The sequence below is a fragment of the Bison bison genome, unplaced genomic scaffold (genome assembly GCF_000754665.1).
Source record: "Bison bison bison isolate TAMUID 2011002044 unplaced genomic scaffold, Bison_UMD1.0 scf7180017864384, whole genome shotgun sequence".
Classification (NCBI taxonomy): Eukaryota; Metazoa; Chordata; class Mammalia; order Artiodactyla; family Bovidae; genus Bison; species Bison bison.
The window spans coordinates 9499250-9522433 of NW_011494956.1; the positions used below are offsets into that span (position 1 = coordinate 9499250).

Consider the following 23184-nt stretch of genomic DNA (forward strand, 5'->3'; position numbering starts at 1 on the left):
GCTGCCTGGGATTAACTCTGTTTCTCCACAGTTGGTAAGCTGTAAGAGCTTGAGTAAGTGATCTAACTTCTCTGTGCCTTGGTTTTCTCACTGGGAATGATCCCTTACAGTAGCTTGTCTCTAAAGACACCTGCCAGCAATTCCTTCCCTCCCTGTACGTGACTGCCACTCCGCTATCGAGACGTGGGGTCCAGTCCTTCACCCTATTGGATCTGGGCTGGGCTGTGACTCCTTTGATGCCCAGTGAGGTCAAGCCCTTAGCTGATTCCACCCTACCACCATCTGATTACAGCTGCATGGGAGGCCCGTTCAGCTGACCCCAAACTACAGAACATGTTAAATATTAATAAGTGGTTGTTTTTTAAATTGAAGTATAGCTGATTTACAATATTGTGTTAATTTCAGGTATACAGCAAAGTGATTCAGTTATATTTCTTCGGATTATTTTCCACTATAGGTTTTTGCAAGATACTGAATATTATTCCCTGTGTTATATAATAAATCCTTGTTGCTTATCTATTTTATATATAGTGTGTGCGTGCATGCTAAGTCACTTCAGTCATGTCTGACTCTGTGACCTTATGGACTGTAGCCCTCCAGGCTCCTCTCTCCATGCGATTCTCCAGGCAAGAATACTGGAGTGGGTTGCCATGCCCTCCTTGAGGAGATCTTCCCGACGCAGAGATCAAACCTGCGTCTCATGTCTCCTGCATCGGCAGGCAGGCTCTTGACCACTAGTGCCACCTTGGAAACCCCTTACGTATAGTCGTTTGGATCTCTTAACCCCGTACTCCTAATTTATCCCTTCCTTTCCCCTTTGGTAACCACAGGTTTGTTTTCTATGCGAATCTGTTTCTATTTTGTATATAGTTTTATTTATTTTTTTAAGAGTCCACGTGTAAGTGATATCATATAATATTTGTCTTTCTCTGTCTGAACCACTTCACTTAGTATGATAATCTCTAGGTCCATCCATGGTGCTGCAAATGGCCATATTTCATTCTTTTTATGGCTGAGTACTATGCCCTTGTATATGTTCCACATGGTCTTTATTTGTTCCTCTGTTGATGGGCATTTGGGTTGTTTCCATTGGCTATAATAAATGGTTGTTTTAAGCCACTAAGTTTGGTGGCACTGTGCAGCAAAGTGACTACACTGAACATTAATGGAGATAGTAACAATTATGTCTCCCTCACAGGATGGATATTAGGATTAGATGAGTTAATATTTGTTAGAGGCTCAGAATAGTGCCTGGCAACACTAATTGCCATATGAGAACATACTGAATGAAAAAGTGAATGACATAGGCCCCTGAAGAAATGTATTATAGTCTCATGCTAATAAACACCCTTTTTGAGGAAAGCACAATAGTTACCATTCCAGTCCTTGGTCTTCCAAAAAATACCTTAGTCAGTGTAAAGTCTGTTGATGGTGTAAACAGTATCATAAAAGCCCAAAGGCTCAGTGTTTGTCCCATGATCCTGAGCCTGAACAAGTCGCTGGCTTTCCCTATGCCTCCATGGCCACAGCTTTTAAATGAAGACAGTGGTCACAGCTACCACAATAGGACTGATAAGAGGGCAGATATGAAAATGGTTGTGAAGGAGTTTTGAAGAACATAGATTTTTTTGCTGTTGTGCAACAAATATTTATTAAACATTGCTATTTGCTATAAACCCTGTTCTTTTTAAAAATTAACTTATTTTATCATCTTCAGCTAGTGGTTCCCTCGGCTTCCTTAATTTAGGGCTTCCCTGGTGGCTCAGATGGTAAACAATCTTCATGCAATGCAGGAGACCCGGGTTCGATCCCTGGGTCAGGAAAATCCCCTGGAGGAGGAAATGGCAACCCACTCCAGTATTCTTGCCTGGAGAATTCCATGGACACAGGAGCCTGACGGGCTACAGTCCATGGTGTCACAAAGAGTCAGACATGACTGAGTGACTAACACTGTCATCTTCTATTTTAAACTGAGGTACAACATTGTACTAATTTCAGGTGTACAACGTAACGATTCGATATTTATACTATTAGGAAGGGGGAATTTCACCCCCTGCCTCTCTTGAGTTCTGGTGGCAGGACTGATAATAAAATTGCCCTAACAAAGATTAATCGGAGAAGGCGATGGCACCCCACTCTAGTACTCTTGCCTGGAAAATCCCATGGACGGAGGAGCCTGGTAGGCTGCAGGCCATGGGGTCGTGAAGAGTTGGACACAACTGAGAGACTTCACTTTCCCTCTTGACTTTCATGCATTGGAGAAGGAAATGGCAACCCACTCCAGTGTTCTTGCCTGGAGAATCCCAGGGACGGGGGAGCCTGGTGGGCTGCTGTCTATGGGGTCACACTGATTCGGACACGACTGAAGCGACTTAGCAGCAGCAGCAGCAGCAAGAAAGATTGATAGGAAAAAAAGGAACAAATTTCAATTCATGTGTGTGGAGGCCTCATAGAAATAGGACCGAAGAAGTGGCCAAAATGGACAGCTTTTATACTTTTTACATACAGGACAAAGAAACTTGGGCTTTGTGTTCTCAGTGAAGAATCTAAATGGAGTTCGAGCTTGGAGAAGGGAATTTAAGAAGTGACAAGGTTTGCTTACACACAGGCTTCAAGGATGGAGTTCCCTGTCTCCAGCAATAAGGTTGTCCTTTTACCTCCAGACACAGGGGGTGCCCTTCTCACTTGAGAGCTTTATTTCCTGCTTCCAGGGAGACAGAGAGGAGGGTCAGCACGTCCCACTTGCTTTGGCTGTTTCTTAAGTAACTTTAATTCAAAATAATCAACATGCCATTGTGGCTTATTTGGGGATGGCCTGTCCTGCGCTCAGCAGTGCATACAGCAAAATGATCATCACAATAAATCTAGTTACCATTCATCACCATACATAGTTAATTTTTTTTTCTTATGATGAGAACGTTTAAGATCTACTCTTGGGACTTCTTTGTGGTAGTCCAGTGGTTAAGACTTTACCTTTCATTGCAGAGAGGTGAAGTTTCAATCCCTGTTGAGGAGCTAAGATCTCACATGCCTCACAGTCATAAAACCAAAACATAAAACAGAAACAGTGTTGTAACACATTCAATAAAGACTTAAAATAACATCAAAAAATTCTTTAAAAAAAAGATCTACTCTCTTAGACCATGTCCGAAGCACTGGAGACACAGCAGTGAAGAAAACAGAGAAAACACCTAGAAAAATATTAAAACCTAGAAACTTACAACTCTAAGCATTCGCTAAGTAGAACATAGATTCTTTAACCTTTACTGAGACACCCCATGTCTGACCCTCCATTTGTGTTTATCAGACACTGAGGTCTGTATTTCTTTAAATTAAACCCCAGCTCCACAGTTGTTAGGCTTCCCTGGTGGCTTAGTGTTAAAGAATCCACCTGCCAATGCAGGAGTTGCTGGTTTGATCCCTGGGTTGGGAAGATGCCCTGGAGAAGGAAATGTCATTCTTGCCATTCCGGTATTCTTGCCTGGGAAATCCCATGGCATGCTATCATCCATGGGATCCCAAAAGAGTCAAACACAACTTATCAATTAAATAACACCCACCAGCATGCTTCTTGGCTATAACCAGTCTCTTGCCAGTCTCTTCAACTCCCTTGCCTCCTCATCCTGTTCGACTCAGGTGGAATCTCAATCTTCAGATCTTAGTTGCCTTTGCCTGTTTTTCTTCTCCCCTTCAGAGCTAAGCATCTTGACAGAAGAGCCTCACTCACTGTCTGCACCCCCATTCTTGCATCCACCCCTCATTCCTGCCTGCACCACCACACTGGAGCCACTCATGTCAAGATTACAAGTTGAGACCCTAGAGCAGGCTCATATCTGCCACCAGTGACATTGTATTGGTGGCTTAAAATCATCCACTGTGGGCGTATTTACACCACAGAAATTGACACATATTATAAATCTAGGACTTCCCTGGTGGCTCAGACGGTAAAGCATCTGCCTACAACGAGGGAGACCCGGGTTCAATCCCTGGGTTGGGAAGATCTCCTGGAGAAGGAAATGGCAACCCACTCCAGTATTCTTGCCCGGAAAATCCCATAGACGGAGAAGCCTGGTAAGCTACAGTCCATGGGGTCGCGAAGAGTCGGATACGACTGAGCGACTTCAGTTTCACTTTCCCCATTAAAGAGCCAGGGTTACCATTTACCAGGACATCCCTGCCAGTCACCTTCCTGTTGCTGAGGGTGAAAGGGCACTTCCTAGACTTTCCTTACTTGGCTTTATATTCATTTGACACAACTGACCATGCTTTCCTTTCTTAGAGGTTCTTCATCTCTGGCTTCCTAGCTGCCACTCCCTCAGTTTTCCTCTGACTTCTCTGACACCATCTTTGCCTCAGCCTCTTATAATAGGCTCTTACTTAACTCATCTTTCACATATTGGTGTTTTCTGAGATTCTGTCTTTTCCTATAGAAGCTTTATAGAGGACATCTTATATTCCCATAGTTTCTACAATTATGAATTCAAAAGGTTAGCCTTACCCCTTCTTAGCCCTCCTTCCCAGACCAGTCCAACAAGCCCTGCTGATTCTGTCACCTAAATGCAAGTGTTAGTTGCTCAGTTGTGTCCAGTTCTTTGCGACCCTATGCACTGTAGCCTGCCAGGCTCCTCAGGCCATGGGATTTCCCAGGCAAGAACACTGGAGTGGGTAGCCACTCCCTTCTCCTCGGAATCATCCCAACCCAGAGATCAAACCTGGGTTTCTGCATTGCAGGCAGATTCTTTACCACCTGAGCCACCAGGGAAGTCCCTCAATAGCTCTCAAATCCTCCCCTTTTCTATCTTTACTGTCTATATGTAACCCATGCCATCATCTCCAGCTTGGACCATGGCAATAGCTTCCTAACTGCTCTATTCCTGCTTCCTACCCTCCTCCAGTTTGTGCTCTACATTTCAGTGACAGTGACTTTTTAACAACACAAAACTGATGGCAATACCTCCTTTTGTCCCAATCTGCTGGAAACAGATCAGTGGTTTCCCGCTGATCTGAGTGTAAGATCAAAGTCCTTAGTGTGATCTGGGAGGGCCATGTGGACTGGCTGTGGTCCTCCAGTCTCATCTCAGATCCATCTCTCTTGTCTTCTGGCCACCACTGGTTCCAGGGCACCCTGTTCGTTCTAGAGGCAGACTTTTGTATTGTATTCCACCTGGAAACTCTCTCCCATTTCAACTCTCATTCATCCCTTAGACTTCAGCTCAGAAATTACTTCCTCAAGGATGTCTTCTCTTGAACTCCCAGACTTGGTTAGGTCCCCCCATCAAATATCCCCATAACAATATGTATCTATTCTTTATAGCACTTACCATAGTTGTAATTATTTAGCGTATTATGTTTTTCACTAGATCACAAATTCCAGGGACCAATGGTTTCACCCACTCTCGGATTCTCATTACTTGGCTCAAATATGTTCTGAATGAATGAAACATAACTTGCAGATACATACCTGAAGACTGTCCTCTGTTACAAACTTCTGATCTGTGTATCTAGTTGTCTATTGGCAACTCCATCCTTCCAATTGCTCAGGCCCAAAGCTCAGAGTCATTCTTGACTGTTCTGTTTTCCTCATCCACTTAAATGGATTTAAGTCCATTTTCAGGACTTAAATCACCTGCAAATCCTATCTTCAGTACATCCCTAAGCTCAGCTGGACCATACAAACCTCCCTAGGAAGTTGTCTTGCTGCTTCACAGGTACTGAGAAACTCTTTAGGATCTAATTTCCTCAAAAATAAATTTCAGGGACTTTCCTGATGGTTCAGTGGTTAAGAATTCACCTTGCAATGCAGGCAACTCAGGTTTGATCCCTGGTTGGGGAACTAGGATCCCACATACTGCAGAGCAACTAAGCCCAAGTACCACAACTAAGACCCAGTGCAGCCAAATAAATATTAAAAATAAATAAATTACAAAGGGGGAAAAAGCGATGGGGGAACCAAAGATTAAAAGATACTTAGCTATATCAACCAGTTGTAGTGTGGGACCTTATTTGGATGCCGATTCAAATTGTAAAGACGATTATGACAATTATAAGATGAATTTGATAATATTAAGGAATATTATTTTTGAAGGTGTGATAATAGTATGGTTATATTAGAAATGCTTATTTTTTAAAAAAAAAGATATATTCTGAAATATTTCAACAAAATAGTATGATGTCTGGGATATGCTTCAAAACAATACAGTACAGAGGGGAAGCAGGCGAGGGTATAGGTAGAACAAAATTGGCTACGAATGGTGGATTGCTGGAGTTGGATGATGGGTAGATACACTGGAGTCCACCATAGTATTCTACTTCTGCATGTTTGAAATTTTTTAAATTCAAGATTAAAAACAGTCTATCCAGAATGTGACCTAGTCCGTTTTCATTGCTCCCATTCTTGTCCAGGCTACTGTCATCTCTCCTGTGTGCTGTCTCAGCCTCTCATCTGATTTCCCCACCCCAACCCGTCCTGTGGTCTGTTCACTGAACTTCGGGAGGGTGAGCCTTTAAACACATCAGATGGTTTCCTCTCTGTTTAAGCCCTGCAATGGCTTCTCATCTTGCTTGGACCTGTGATTCATCTCTCTGACTTCATCTCCTAGCACTCAGCCCCTCATGGGCTCCTCCAACCCCCACTATGGCCCTTCTGCTTTCAGACAGAAAAAAAGAAAACAAACCACTCTTTGGCCAGACCCATGAGGCCCTAGTGATGTGCCCTTAGCACACCTCTCTTGACTCACCACCACAAAGGTGATGAGTCACCACCCAGGCTTTTGGGGCAAAATACATTCACTCCTAGCTCTTTTTAATCAATTCTACTTGGACCTGCCCACACTAGGAAGCCCAAGCTCTGTAAGCCCCAGCTCAGTGCCAACGCTCCCTGCTTTGGTTCTGAGTCCCTAGGAGCTCAGGGCTTATTTTGTAATCATCTATTGCCTCCTTCCCTGGACTCAGATTCCTTGAAGTCACAAGTTACCCCTTTTATGTCTGTAGCCGTAACCTTGACAAAATCCCGGATACTGAAAATTAAACATATTTTGAATAAATGAAATAAAATTCTTCATAAAATTCTTCTTTACAGCTTTTAAATATAACAAAGTGTCTTGTAACTGGAATAAAATACTCCTATGATTCCCAGGTGGTGCTAGTGGTAAAGAATCTTGCCAATGCTGGAGATGTAGGTTTGATCCCTGGGTTGGGAAGATACCCTGGAGAAGGGAATGGCAATTCACACTAGTATTCTTGCCTGGAAAATTCCACGGACAGAGGAGCCTGGTGGGCTACAGCTCATGGGGCCACAGTTGGACATGACTGAACATATAATGACACAGAAAGTCATAACCTTAAAAATTATTGAAAAAGATGCTCTTCTCAGTAAAACATACTAAATAGAATTAGTTGGTATCTCAGATGTCATAAAGGAAATAATAAAAACGTAATCCCATTTCTGCTATAAACAGTTTTTCCAAATCTAAATTTGGAGTATTTAGTTTTAAAAACTGCACACCAACTCAACTCGCCTGCTCACTTGCTTGAATATTCAGGGTCAAAGGCTGCAAACTGGGGAGGGAAGAAGAAAAGGAGGGGCTAAGAGGGGTTAGATTAACAGAGGCCACAATGCGGGTGTGAGTTGAGGAGTTTTCAGATAAAAGAGCTTGAAATGGGAAGAACTATTGTCCCCACAAAGAGGAATAGATGGAAACAGGGAGTGGAGTAAAATCAATCAATCGGAGGTAAGAAAGAGGAAAGTGAGCAATAAGGATAAAAAGCCCTGAAGTCATTAAAAGGATATGTACAGGGGCTTCCTTAGCAGTCCAGTGGTAAGACTTCACCTTGCAAAGCAGGGCATGTGAGTTCAATCCCTGGTCGGGGAGCTAAGATCTCACATGCCTCAATGCAAAAACAAACAAACAAAAAAAACTACCCAAAACATAAAACAGAAGCAATACTGTAACAAATTCGATAAAGATTTTAAAAAAATGGTACACATCAAGAAAAATCTTAAAAAGGATATGTACAAACAGGACTGCTTTGTGTGATTTGTTTTTATGGTTTTAATCTAGTTTCTCAACGGTTACAAATGCTTTCAATATTAATTCTTCTGTTTTGATAGATAAAATTAAGTTCCTTTTAGCAGACAGTAGTTATAGAATTTTTGGAGAATTTGGTTTGGGTTGCCCTTCAAATACAAAACTGATGCTGTGGACCAGCAATCAGGGCTGGACACTTGAGCTGTTTTCCCTGTGCTGCTGATGGGTTATATTGCCTGAGCCTCTGGCTCTCCTGTCACATTACCCATTGTGACTAATTGCCTGTATTTGCAGACAAGTAGCTAAGGTTGACGGAGAAGGCAATGGCAACCCGCTCCAGTACTCCTGCCTGGAAAATCCCATGGACAGAGGAGCCTGGTAGGCTGCAGTCCGTAGGGTCTCTAGGAGTCGGACACGACTGAGCGACTTCACTTTCCTTTTTCACTTGCATGCATTGGAGAAGGAAATGGCAACCCACTCCAGTGTTCTTCCCTGGAGAATCCCAGGGACAGGGGAGTCTGGTGGGTTGCCATCTATGGTGTTGCACAGAGTCGGACACGACTGAAGCGACTTAGCAGCAGCAGCAACAGCAGCTAAGGTCAGGAGTATGATCTGTGATGACAGGACAGATTTTTTTCTTTATGTGAAAAATGGCTAGTTTACAACAGCATTAAATCATAATTTCACTCCACATTAAAAAAAGTTTACAAACTTTTACCAACTGACTTCATAGAGCAATATCCTCAAATACAAGAGTTGACCAAACGCCCAAAGTATTGAGGCCTCAGTAAGAAAATCAGAGTCCGGGGAGCCAACCCTACTACGGCCTCCTTACAGCTGAGAATGTGACAGCTACCACCACAAGCTGCACGACTTGGTCAGGTCTCTTCCTCTCCCTGTTCAGTTTACATTGAGCATTTCCCTCTAAGATGCAGAGAAGGAACAAAAGCCTGGGCTTTGGAGTCAGGCGGCCAAGGGTTGGGATCCTGGCTGGCTGGCTGTGGGATCTTCTCAAAGTCACTTATAAAATGCAGATAAAGAAGTCTATTGCCTAGGGTCGTTGGGAAAGGACTGAATGAGATAGACCGTGGCAAGAACGTTGCCAAATACCTGGGAGTTAATACGTGAAACCTGTTTTCTGTGGATGACTGGAGCAGAATACTTCCAACACTCAGGTTTACCATAATAGCAGGCCTATCCAAAGCACTAAATGATAACAAGATTTCAGTCTCTTTTATTCTGCTTTTTTTTAATGTCATATTCCATTTGAGTCCTAAGCATGTAAGCAGGTACCATGGAATGTAAACAAGTGAGGAAACAGAAATATACTGAATGAATCATATGTGAAACAACGCTGTGACTCATACAAATGAAATTGCTGCTTGGCTACACAAAAGAATTAACACTAAAATGTTTAAAAAGAGACAACATAAGAATGAGCTATTTTAATCAAGCAAAAACAAATTTATATCCATTAGTTCTAAAAATAAAATTAGACTTTTCCAACCCTTAACATCTGCATTTAATAATATCTTCTAACCAAAATACAGATGCTAAAACAGCAAATTACAATATATCTTGTACAGCATACAGTATGTTTCACTGTTCACACTTACTTTAACTCTAGTTGGTCGTTATGTACTCAATGCATAAACATCACTTCGAATAAAATTTTCACAATTAACAAAAAGTGTGACAAGGCTGTCTTAAAACGGCTCTGCTATAAATTGTATAGAATATACAGAATTACAAAGTCAAGTATTTTTTATCAAAATATACACCCCTCCCTGAAACTAACACAAGCTATCAACATTTTAAACGAATAATACAATTATAGAAAATATTTGCAAAATTATTTTTTCATGTATAAATATTCTGCCATATTTACTTTGGTCTAGAATTATTAGCATACAAGTCCACTTAAAAAATATCCACATGGAAGGGCTGGGAGACATCGTTACATGTAATCATTTTATATTTAGAGTTACTTCAAATCAAAATGACTGAAATACACAGTAATTCTTGATTCATAATCCTGACTGAAATAAAACAAATTGGTAGATCACAGGATTGCTTATTCAGTTTTCTAATTATCAATTCAAAATGATTTGCATAAGCCCTTTGTGACTATCTCTTTAACAAAACCCAAATGAATGGTTCAAGTGTACATATATACAATGTATAAAATAAAGTTGAACTCATCTGCATTTTTCCATTTTCCTCTATTACATAATACTGTTTGTAAGTGAAAGTAGATGAACAAAAGATAAATGCAAATACAATATTGGGGTTATTTAACAACAAAGTACTACAGTATAAAAAGATCAGCTTTGATTATGTCCTTTTCTGGGTGTTGAGATGCTTTCTGGTCCACCCCAATCCATATGAAGTCTTCTTTGTGGAGACATCACAACACTTGAAGAGAGAACCCGGAGTCCTTCAAGCCATTTCTTCACAATGGTAATCTAGTAACCTTGGGTTTCCAGCTGTCAAATCCTGTGAACACGAATGGCTGCAGGTCATCCTTGAACTGGGTTCCAGATTCTGCTCATACTGGTGTTCTGGTATCAAATGGGTAAGAATGTTTTCTCTCTCCCTCCTATTCTGGCAGTTTAAAAAGTTAAAGAATCGTGATTTCCAGCTTCCCAGGAACCTAGTCCACGTGACGGAATATTCTATAGGGGGGTTAGACTTTGAGGGCAGTGTTGATGGTGTGGGTCAAAGAATAAGAACATTAAACACAGAAATGGGTTTTTAGCAAGGGGGCTGAAAGTGGCTCAGTCGTGTCCGACTCTGCAACCCCATGGACTATACAGCCCATGGAACTCTCCAGGCCAGAACACTGGAGTGGGGAGCCTTTCCCTTCTCCAGGGGATCTTCCCAACCCAGGGACTGAACCCAAGTCTCCTGCATTGCAGGTGGATTCTTTACCAGCTGAGCTACAAGGGAAGCCCAAGAATACTGGAGTGGGTAGCCTATCCCTTCTCCAGCAAATCTTCCTGACCCAGGAATTGAACCAGGGTCTCAGTTGTCTGCAAACATGAAGACAAGGCATCTGACTTGTGAATATATTCTATATATTTTTGAAGCATGTAAGTCATGGAACCTCGTCACTTCACATTCTATCTCCCCACCCTCCAAAGACAAAGCTCCATTTGAGGCAAGGAAGGTCATCACTTCCTACCCACTCAAGTCATTATTGGGTGGGGCAGGGGTGTGTGTGTTTCTGTTGTCCTTTATTTATTTTTTAAATAGTATATGCTTGTGGGCTGCATGATTTCCAAGAAGGCTGACAATTGTAGGGATTAGGCTTTCTGTCGCTTTCAAGTGCCTGGGAATTCACCACCACACGTGTGCCTTGCACTTAATTTCCAAGACACTCCTTCAGTGATACAGGAGATGCTAGGTTTTACTTGAACCCTTGAGAATAGTTAAATCTATCTGGAAAGACCTCCACGTCCATGGCCTTGTGATGGATGGAAGACTTCAGGGAGTTTCAGAAGAATTTGACCTTTTTTCATTTTCTGAAGTGAAGCCACTAGAAAGTAATACACAGCACAGCACAGGTAATCACAAGTAACTTCTGGGAAGGTTCTCCCCCGTGGATAAGGCATGACCTATGTTTTTTGGGACTTGAGAAGACCGGTTCTAGTAACAGCTCAGCCATAACTTCAAGAGAACAGCATTCCATCTAAAAGCATACACATGCTCTGAAGTCATACTCAAAATGCTTCCTACTGATTTTTACATCAGTTCTCATTATTTGCAGATCTATTGCTCATCATTATAATTCGCTACAGGGGACATGGACAGTTAAAAGTTATAGTGCTTTATATCTGTATTTTACAAGGTTTGTGTTGCAGAAAAGTAGTTCTAGATAACGTATGAATGTCCTACTTGGGTTACTCATTTCACAAGTATTTTCAGCTATACTATTATTTCATATGTACCCATTAATTTAAACAATTTTTAATAGTGCAGAAGCTGGATGAGAATAATGACTGTCATAGCTCATTTACCTTTTAACATATTTATGAAGGTGACATTTTCATGATATCTGACCCTTATATCTCCAGTTACTAAAGACAGTTCAGCAGCCAGCTCCTCTGAGCACTCACCAGAAAATTTTAAATTACACTAAAATTAAACTCTTTTTTTCTCCCACTGGCAAAAATATCACAACTTAGAACTTCATAAACTTTCACAAGACACTTGGGATACTGGAAGATTCGGCTACTTTGTTTTTGTGTACTTCTCATGAGGTTAATGCTAAAACCCAGAGAGGATATTAGGATCCTTCTTCTGGAATTTGAACAAATGAGATTTTCTTTGTTACATTTCACTCCTTCATAGCTGTTAAGTGAACAAAACTAAACAGAAACAAAAGAAACATCTAACTAAAAAAAAAAAAAACAAAAAAAACCCCACCAACTTGTATTCTCAAAGGTTTTTTTTCCCCTAAGGATCTCCATTCAAAGGACATTATCAACAACGGTTTGTACATTATCCTTTTGCTCAGTACCTTCCGAATCAATGAAATGTGGATTCTCCAGGGGACTGGAGTTTTCGTGGCCCATGTCACCTTCCGTTTTCTCCTGCTGACTGGGGCTTTTGAACAAGTGTTTCTTCTGGTGCATTCCCAGAGCAGCAGCTGTTTTGCAAATTTTGGGGCACTGGAAGCAGGCATAGCCCTTCCCGTTATGCTCCCTGATATGCCTCTGCTCATGATTCCTTTTCGTGGACAGATACAAAAAACTCTGAAAGCAGAACTGACAGTGGTATCGTTTTTCTCCCGTGTGGATCCTTTCGTGGATTTTGAGGGTCTCGTTCAAAGTGAAGGCCTTGTTGCAGTACTGACAGACGAACTCCTTCACGCCCAGGTGGATGCGCTCATGCTTCTGGAGGTTGCCGTGCACGGAGAAGCACCGGCCGCAGGTCTTGCACTGGTATGGCTTCTCTCCCGTGTGGCACCGCATGTGCATTTTGAGGGTGGAGGGGCTCTGAAACTGCTTGGCACAGAGCTCGCATGCGTAAGGCCGGGCCGTGAGATGCCGGTGGGGCCTCCCTTGGCTCCCGGCCCCTGAGGCTTTGTCTCCGTCGTCGCAGAGTTCACACTGCAGCTTAGGCATCTCTTTGTTTTCCTCTTCCTCGAAGGCCTTCTCCTGAGGAGCCTTGCCCACCACCGCACAGTCCAGGTCGGCCGGGTATCTACACTTACTGCTCGGGCTCCTGTTTTCATGCTCCTTCCTCCAGTTGGCCTTCCTCATTTTTCTCAACTGTCTGGATTTCTTCTTGGGTTTGTAGTTGTAGTACGGGCGCCACGGTTTGTCCGTGGAATCCTGGTCACTGGCATCGTCAAACATCTCGCTCATCTCCATGCACTCGGACTGGCAGAGCCCGAGAGGGTTGTCCCCGTTGGCTTCCTGGTCGCTCTCCTGGGGCAGTGTCTCCTCCGGCGTTTGATACTTGGGTCTCCGCCCTCTCTTATAGAACAGTTTAGAGCCGAGGATGTGCCTCTTCACAATGGCTTCATTTCCGATTTTCACCGTTATTTGACAAAGGGGTGCGACGTTGCTGTTTGTGGAGGTTCCAGGGAGAGCGGGCTTTGCGATGTAGGTTTCAATTTTACTCGTTTCTTTAATGGTATTTGTAGTTTTGCCCAGTGAGCCTCCAGGATCAGCAGTGAATTTGGACTCCTCTGGTACTTCTCCCCTGCTACACGGGCCGGCTTTCTTTTTCTCCTTCATGCTCTTGGGTCTGCTGACGGCCCTCCCAACTTTGTCTGGCTCGGCGGGCTTGCCGTCCTCTTTTGGGGTCTGACTGACAGTCTGGTCTGAAGGAGCTCCTCTGGGGTTGCGGCTGGTCATGGCAGCAATGGCATTGCTGTGCATTATCACCGATGAAAACTGGCTGCTGTGCACGATCACCGAGGGGGCTGAGCCGCTGTAGCTGATCACAGAGGTGGAGTTCTCACTGCCATTACTCACAGCCAAAACTGGCACATCCCCTGCTCGGGGGTCCGAACTGACAGCGTTTTCAGTGGAAGAAACCGACACCTCTGTGGAATAAAAGTTATTGTCCAGATCCACTTTTAACTCTCCCCTCTCACCCCATTTGGTACCTTCTGCATTTTGTATACTGGCCGAAGTGGGCACGTCCTGACGTGCTGGTGTTTCCAATGGGATGGCTGGACTGTTGGTCAAGGTGTTTCCACTGTCCTGGAAATTCAGAGTAGGTAATTCAGAGCTGTGTGGATTCTGAATAACATAGGGACCAGGTGCAGGCTCATTTAGCTGACTGTTTTCTCGAGCATTTTCATAGGAAGAATGTCGGTAGCTCTTGTAAGGAGCCCTCTTGCATTTCATGGGCAGGAGCCTGTAAAGTTTATATGGATAGACACTAGGCTTCAAGCCTCCATTTGCTGTTTTTTTACTGATGGAAAGTCTGTGATCGATGGCATGGAAAGACTTCTGGTGGTTTTTGAGTATATAGTAGGTCATGAATGTCTCCAGGCAGAAAATGCACTGATACCGCCTTTCCCCTGTGTGCCAAATCTCGTGTCTTGTCCTGTACTCAGCCAAGGCAAACACTTTGTTGCAGTAATGGCAAGGATATGTTCTCCTCCAGGAGTGAACATTTGCATGTCTTCGGAGGCTGGATAAAGTCACATAACTGCGTTTGCACACCACGCAGCTGTAGAGCATTTGCCCATTAACAAATTTAACTATGTGTTCTGTTTCTGGCAGCGTACTCCCGGGACTGGAAAAGTCACCAATCCTATTCTCAGCTAATAAAGGTTCTGGACCTGTGAATGAACTTCCATTCTGCCCGATGGTGGGATAGTTTTCTAAGAAGCGCTGATTCCCTCCAGGAACGGGCATGTGGCTGGACCTCATGCAGATCTGCTCATGCCGATCCAGCCTGTTGAGGGTGCTGAACTGCTTGTTGCAGTGCTTGCACACCAAGGGCTCCTGGGTCGGCTTGTGAAGCTGCATGTGGGCGCTGAGCAAAGTGCTGCTCTCGAAAGATTTGGAACAACAGCTGCAGTTGTAAACGAGAGGCGGCACCTCGGCGGCTGGCGGCCCAGGGACATCAGAGGATTTATTTCCCTCCGCCCTGGGAAATTGGACCTCTCCTTCGTTGTGGCTGGGAGATTTTGAAAGGGAAAGAACTGCAGCTGGCTGCGGACTTTCTTCTTGACGCACCTCCAAGTTGCTTGCTGGAGGGGGTGGTATATTTTCTGGAGCGGAATCTGATTCCTGGGGTACGGAGAGTGTCTTTGGCTTTCGGCATGTTTTCGGTTTTGCTGCAACAGCTTCAGAGTTCTCCTTCCCTGTTTTCGCAGGTGAGCTGCTGTCCTGTTCCCGGGCAGGCTGACTTCTGTAAGCCTCAGCCACGGAAGACACGGCAGACACGGCGTAGGAGTGCTCGGCGAGGGTGCGCACGGGCTCCACCTCGTGGCAGACGTCAGTCCTCTCCAGGCAGAGGCTGGTGTTCCTCATGGAGTCGGAGACCTTTTTGAAACTTGCTCTCAAGTCCAGTGGGGAGAACATGTTATTACTGTTTTCTGTTTCGATGATGGAAAATGCATTTGTGATCCTTGGCCCATTAGTGATGGCTGGTTCTTCATGCCTTTTTTCATTTTTTTCTTCCTTAACCACTCCCTTCTCAGTAATGCAAAATACATAGGGACCCGGGGAATTGGAGAAGTTGCGATCAGTAAGATCTTCCAAGAAGGATATTCCCAGCTTTTTCCCAGCAGCTGCGAGATCAGTGACAGTTTCCTGTCTCTTGACGACGACTGTGGAGCTGTAGATATAATTGAGGATTTCTGTAAACACTTCAGCTTTGAGATCATCCAGCTCCAGGACGTGGCTGGAAATACAGATGGTATGGCTCCAAAAGATGTTTTTGAAATAAAGGCTTGAAGCAGCCAGGACATTGCTGTGGGCTTTAAACTTGGTGTCTTCCACAATGATAGTGACATCACACAAAATGCCCCGAATGCGCTGCTCGTTTAAGATGGAGAGCACTGTGTCGCTGTGTAAGTTGTCCTTGAGGTCCCTGGAAAGGGACATGACTGTCATCTAAAAGAAGAAGAGAGAAGTGGTCAGAGATAAAGGTTCTTCCATGAGGAGCTCTTTGGTGTATAGGCTATTTTTTATTTCTTTGAAAATCTTACTTTATGTATGAAAATACAGAGTTTTGTAGTCTTTGTTTCTTTTTAATCTCATTTCGTTGTTGCTCCAAAGACTTGGAGTCAACCTTAGAAGCTTAATCTTTATCTTGCCCCAGCCTGTTTCTCATACCATTGCTCACAGTTGTTATAGTTGGAAATCCTCCCAGAACTTTTTCTCTGACTTTCTCCAAAGTTGTAGGCTACATATACATGTCCAAATTTGGTGTGTGTGTGGGGGGGCAGGGTAAGGTTCCCTGATAAATGTTAAGGGTCTCATCATCACTCAGAGCTGCTGTGTTCAATTCTTAGAATCAGGCAATGTCATGGTCCCATCACAAGACTGCTGTCTATTTCTGATGATCCACCCTAATGATTTGATCCAAACATAGCCAGCAATGCAGGAGACCTTGGTTCGATTCCTGGGTTGGGAAGATCCCCTGGAGAAGGAAAAGGCTACCCACTCCAGTATTCTGGCCTGGAGAATTCCATAGGCTGTATAGTCCATGGGGTCGCAAAGAATTGGACACGACTGAGTGACTTTCACTTTCACCTTAGTTCATGAAGCAAGAAAATTATTTAAGTTTTCCTTAACTAAGCAGTGTGTGTGTGTGTGTGTGTGTGCGTGCACGCGCGCATGCCCTCAGTCATGTCTGACTCTTAGTGACCCCAAGGACTGTAGCCTGCCTTGTTCCTCTGTCCATAGGATTTCCCATGCAAGAATACTGGAGTGGGTTGCCCTTTTCTGCTCCAGAGAATCTTCCGCACCCAGGGTCTCCTGCATTGCAGGTGGAGGCTTTACTGCTGAGCCACTGGAGAAGCTGAAGCAAGCAGTATCTGTAACTAAAGTTATTGGCTGCTCAGGGAAGAAGCAAGAACTGGAGGAATCATTCCTCATCTGTGGCTCTGAAAGGTCTCTCAGTGGAAAGTCTTGGTCTGCATGACTGAGTCTGACCACCAGGGGCCCCCCACCCTCTGCACTACTGGCCTGTATGGGGACCCATCTCATTCCTCTGATTTCCCTTTTATCATAGCCATAGTAGACTGGGGTGTTCAAAAATAACTCTGTGAGGTACTAAAGGCAAACAAAATGGAAACAAAACACAAAACCAGAGAAGTATGTTTCTGAGTTTATAATACTGTCTAGTCACAGGTTCTTAAATAAGCACAATTTAAAGGCACGATGGCTCTTGCTCTGGTCTGAGGATCCCGCTCCTGTTGTACTCAGGTCATATTATTCTCTATGTTCTATAATGAGCCTGGGTTGGCCAGAGCCTACCCACTACTGTTCTAGTGAGGGACAGTCCAAAGCACCAGCTTTCATGGTTAGCTACAGTAAAAAATACACGGTGCACAGGGACTCGAGACAAAAGTGAAGCGAAAACTTACCCTTGAGAGGTGTGATGCTGTCTGTCCTGTTCTATTATCTTTTACTTAAAAAATGCTAACAGCAACTCAGCAAACTAATTTCACTATATGCTAAGAGATCACTCCTGCACTTAAACTGCAGTGCCCTGGCCAAAATACCTGCTCTGGTCTAAAAGACATACTACCCAGCTGCTGTTCATCAAGTCTCTCTCTCTCTGATCAAGTGATGTCCAGAAAGCCCATACAGCTTGCCGCTCTTTAACTCCCAGTGGCCGTGTCTTCCTAGCACCGGAATAAAACGTTTAGCTCATGGCATTCATTCAGTTGGAAAGACCAGATGGCCACATTAAAGCCTCTCTCTCTACCTTTTTGTAAAGCAATTATGAGCTGTGCCCATTATGTTATTTAGTGTCCTTTATACAAGAATCCACTTGATAACTTCTTTTATCTCATTCAGCCACTGGAAAAAGTGCATTTCTACTAACAAATTTTTCATTAACCAGATAATGAGAACAATGCACTCACCACGTTTCTTTTTTAATTCTCGAAACGAGGAAGCTTAGAGCTAAGGTTTACGGTCGACTGTTGTAGCCACTGCTGTGAGCCTGGGTTTCTGGTGTGACCACTGTCTCACTTTATTTAGTGATAGCTCTTCTACTCTTGTTTCACCTGCCTTTACCTGTAACCTTCCATGAATCTTTTCCAGGGATGTGGGGGATTATATCTTTAAATAAAATTAAATAAAAAGGAATCTTTATGGCCCCCTCTGTACCCCTAAAGAGAGAAAGGGTCACCCTGAATGGATTGCCAGAGTCTATCCTTCACTGGCTTACACAGATCAGTGACCTACCTACTTGGCAGGTGCCTCTTTGGTCTTCCGTGAGGTCTCTGTTTTGGGCCCCTGGGGGATCTACTTTCTCTCCCTTCTCATATCTTCTCCTGTTTGGAAGGGTCGTGTGTGCTCAGTCGCTCGGTCATGTCTGACTCTTTTCGGCCCTATGGATTGTGGACCACCAGCCTCCTCTGTCCATTGGATTTTTCAGGCAAGAATACTGGAGTCGGTTGCTATTTCCTCCTCCAGGGGATCTTCCCGACCCAGGACTCAAACCCCGTGTCTCATGCGTTGGCAGGTGGATTCTTTACCACTAGCACCACCTGGGAAGCTTGAAAAGGTCAGACCAGATCATAACAGGCTCTAGTGGACTCCCCACAGCAAGTTTTATATTGCAAGTACTAGTTATCATTAAAAGTTATCATTAGATTTGAGTCAAATCACTCAGGATCACTGAGGCTTCAGCACATGGACAGGATTAGAGGGAGGCCAGCTGGTTGCAAACCAGCTAGTCAGGCCATCCTCTGGCCCAGGTAAGAATTAATCCATCCACCCCAGACAGTGTGAGAGCCTGGGAAGGAGTAGATGGCCTCAGCCCCACCTAAAAAGGTGAGATGGGGAGAGTTAGTATGTGAATTCAGAATTTAATTCTCTTGACCATTATTTCTTGAATATTGGCTAAGTGCTATAGGAAGACAAGAGTTCATTTCTCCTTGGAACAGAGATTTACTGAATACCTACTTTATGCTGTGGGACAGAAGTTCTCGAACCTGGCTATGTATCTGAATCACCTGGGAAGCTTTAATATAGTACAGCATTTACAGAGTCCCCTCGCAGAGATTCTTGTTTGGAATAGCTGAGGTGAGACCCTGGAACCTATATATATTTTTGTACCTTATTTAGCAAATAAGGAACATTCTATTTGTCCCTGTGATAACAAATTTGAAAGGCACACAAGTAAACACTGAAAAATCTTGTCTCAGAGGATATTCACGTGGTTTTTATCCATCAGCCATAACCAGGTCTGGGGGCTGACACTAAAATCCAGCACTGTAACAGAAACAAAAATTCTGCCCCCAAAGGTCTGCAGTATAGCAGGGAAGGTAAGACGGGTTCACACAATGCTGTAAAGCCAAGATTCTCAGTGAAGATGCAGGATCAGGAGTGCTGGGACAAAGAGTAGCGGGGAGTGGCCCCGGGATGGGGGTGAGGGAAGGCAGGACAGTCTCACCAAACCCCCTTTCCGGGAGAGGTGACACTGACTTCAGCTCTGCCTGCTGAAGTGGACAAAGCTGAGGAACACGAAGTTCAGTCAGAACGAGGCACAGCTGAGTTTCATGCCCTCAAGAAGCTTGTAATCAAGGAGCCCATGTCACAGTTTGGAACAAAGCATCCAAATCCATAAATGCAAGGTGAAAAGGCAGTGACAGTTGTCAAAGATGCAATTTCAAGTCATATTCTACATGTCTGACGTGCAACTGAGTTTGAAGTCTGAAGACCAGAGGGGACCCACTGTGGCCCTCAAACACAGCTGGTCCCTACCAGTGGTGTTTGATACAGGTAGCATTTGGACCATGGTTTTGGAAAAAAAAAAGTTGATGTCAAAGAACAGTAAGATTTAACATAAAAATCAATGTGTCTTCTCTTGAGAAACAGGAAGACTGGACAACAGTGGGGCTGCTGCCCGCCTGGCAACCGGGCAGCTGCAGGCACGTGCTGCCTTTCCCGGCGCTCACTGCCCAGCGGCTTCTCTCAGCACCAAGCCCAGCCCGGCCCCGTTGGCCAGTTTGGTTTGCGCCACTGACGAGAACATGAAGTAAAATCACATTGGACCCGGAGTTTTGAACAGTCATCCTTACTTTAAGGATATCCCTAAAGTTAGAATTCAGACTTAAATGAGTTCAGGGGGGAGGCAGTCATTCCCACCAAAAATAGTATTCTTTGACTTAAAAAAAAAAAAGTGATCTCCTCTGCTATTTTTCTTCATTGAGAGTAAGTAAAAACAGAAGTCTTAGGAGTTCTTGCTAATGGAAAGCCCACAACACACTTCAGAAAAAGAAATAGAAGCTGGAAAGCAGGTGAGATTAAGTTTATATGTAATATTCTGAAACATATACTAAAAAGCAAGTTTTGTATAATATATCTATTATTTTCAGTAGTATCACCAAGATGGAATAAATAAGCATGAAAAATGTTATTGTTACAAAATTTTTGGTGAGCCAGTATTTTAAAACAATAAATCAATCTGTAATTAGATAACTGTGATCATCTGATTTATGTTACTATTTTCCTGAGTTTGTTTTTTAGCTGTAAAGCTTTTAACATACACCTTCTAAACACACAAATACATGTATGTATATATCCACATGCATGTACCAATAGATCTATGATTATATAAACATATGAACATGTGCTAGTGGAAACAGATTTTATAAGCACAACAAATATCGTGAACGTATAATTCAGCATCTAAAACAACAAGACACTTGAGAGAGAAAAGGGGATACAACTAATAACTATGCCAGATAAACAGGTATACATTGGGACTATATCCTGGGAAATGAGGATGCAGGGTCATCCTGTATTTATATATACACAAAAATATACATATCTATATAAACTAAATATAAAATTCTACATTATAATTACATGTGTATATTGAGATAAAGTATACTTCATAAGTATTTTAAATGCTTTGAAGAATTTTATAAATATATGATAAACATACTTTATAATTATACTTCATACCAGGGCCATTGGGAAATTCTACTTAATTAGCATATGCAGAATCTGCTGCTGCCTTTGTCTCCTGCATTATTCCAATCTTATATAATACATTCATATTATGTAAGGATGGGCACTGAAGATGCTTTTGATGATTAAAATGACTTTTCTTTTTTCAAATTAATTTTTATTGGAGTATAGTTGCTTTACAATGTTGTGTTAGTTTCTACTATTCAGCAAAGTTAATCCACTGTATGTTTACATTTATCCCCTCTTTGTTGGATTTCCTTCCTCTTTAGGTCACCACAGAGCACCGAATTGAGTTCTCTGGGCTGTACAGTAGGTTCTTATCAGTTATCTATATATTATATATACATAACATCAATAGTGTAAATATATTAATTCTAATCTCCCAATTCATCCCACCCCACCTAAAATGACTTCTTCACTTACTTTCAGAGTTAACTAGTATTAAAAAAGTAAAAAAAAAAAAAAATCTATGCTGATGGTAAAATATGCAAACAGTACAGCAGCGGATTAAGGGACAAAGCAGAAGGCCCCTCCCCTCTGCCAGGCTCCTCAACTCCACTCCAGCATACACACAACACACACAACTCACGCACTCCCTACACGAGTCCTCTTCTCATAACTCAGAAATTCTGATTTCTACGTTCTGCCTGTATGAAGCTTTAGAAGAAAAACCGCATTTCCTCCTGAGGCTCTTCTGTCCTCACCCCTAGCTCCTCTGCCTGGCAATTCCTGTAATTTACTCATCTCAGGTGACATCTCCTTCGGTCAGCCTCCTTCCTCATGAATTTCCAGTCTGGGGTTCCAACCTTTATTGTCGCATGCAATATTGTGCATTTGTACACATTTCTATCCTTCCTATTTGCTCCTTGAGTTTAGGGACAGTCTTGGTACCAATACATTGTTAATTCTGACAGTAAGTGAGCAGAGAGACATTGGCTCCTCAGGCCCCGAGCAGCAAATGGCTTAAATGACGTATTGTACTTAGAAAGCTACCTTACTTAAAGCTTTAAAAATGAGACCTGGGTGAACTCAAATTCTACTCGAGGGAAAGCAAAATTACTAGGAAAATAAAAATAAATTCCTGTTCCTTTTTTTCTTTCCTAGTTTCCTTATAACCCTGAGGGTTCTCAAAGTATGTTTCATGGATCTCTGATTCTCCCAAGACCCTTTCAGCAAGTTCTTAAGGTCAAAACTATTTTCATAACCACACTAAGATGTCATGTGTCTTTTTTACTGTGTGAACATGTGCACTAATGGTACAAAACCAAAGATGGGGAAAACTTCTACAGCCTTATCACATATCAAGCCAGTAACAGCTGGATTAAGGAGTAATTATCATTTTATTAAATCTGGATCCTCAGAAGGACACATAAAACACTTCTGAATGCATAAGGAAAAATGATGACTACCTTGAGAAAAAGCATCTGGTGTTTCCTAGAGCTCTGAGTCAAACTTACCAATTTTTTTTTTCATGGAACATCATTTTTACTTGAAAAAAATTACAGTAAGATAAACCATGGCTATTCAGATACGGGTACTTGGGCAAATATTTTCTTAAAAATGAAATAAGTGAGTCTGTCATTTCAAGGAAGCAGCCATTTTGTTGCCAATAATAAAATCAGACTGGAGCAAAAAACAGAATTTTGGAAAACTTGTATCTACCACAATGAGCTCAACACTCCTCAATACATAATTTTTCTGATGATGTTGGTGGTGACGTTAATGGAAGTGATTTTTGGATACTGAGTAATGAATTTGGAAGATATACATGGCTCAGTGAACCAATATTTTCCAAATGACCAATGCATATTACCAAAAAAAATCATGCATGAGCTAAAAAGTGTAACAGAGAGCCATATATTTACATGTAACAAACTGGGCAAAGTTCACTGATACGAATTCCATGTTGCAATTAACCTTTAAGAAAGTCCTACTGGTAGATACTGGTATAGCATCAAAGAATATCCACAACTAACTAAAAAGGTTATTACAAAACAAAAACCAAAAAAACTTCCCTTTTCCAACTA

The 23184-nt window shown here is 42.7% G+C and overlaps 1 protein-coding gene across 14 annotated transcripts in view; it reads right to left on the reverse strand.

The window, feature by feature from the left end:
- Positions 1 to 9243: 9243 nt before the first annotated feature.
- ZBTB38 (zinc finger and BTB domain containing 38) overlaps positions 9244 to 23184 on the reverse strand; it is a 143020-nt gene continuing 129079 nt past the window's right edge. For all 14 annotated transcript variants that reach the window (XM_010858189.1, XM_010858190.1, XM_010858193.1 and 11 more), the window contains one exon: positions 9244 to 16114. In XM_010858189.1, coding sequence (XP_010856491.1) covers positions 12500 to 16114 — 3615 coding nt within the window. In that variant the 3' untranslated portion in view covers positions 9244 to 12499. The remainder of the gene's footprint in view (positions 16115 to 23184) is intronic.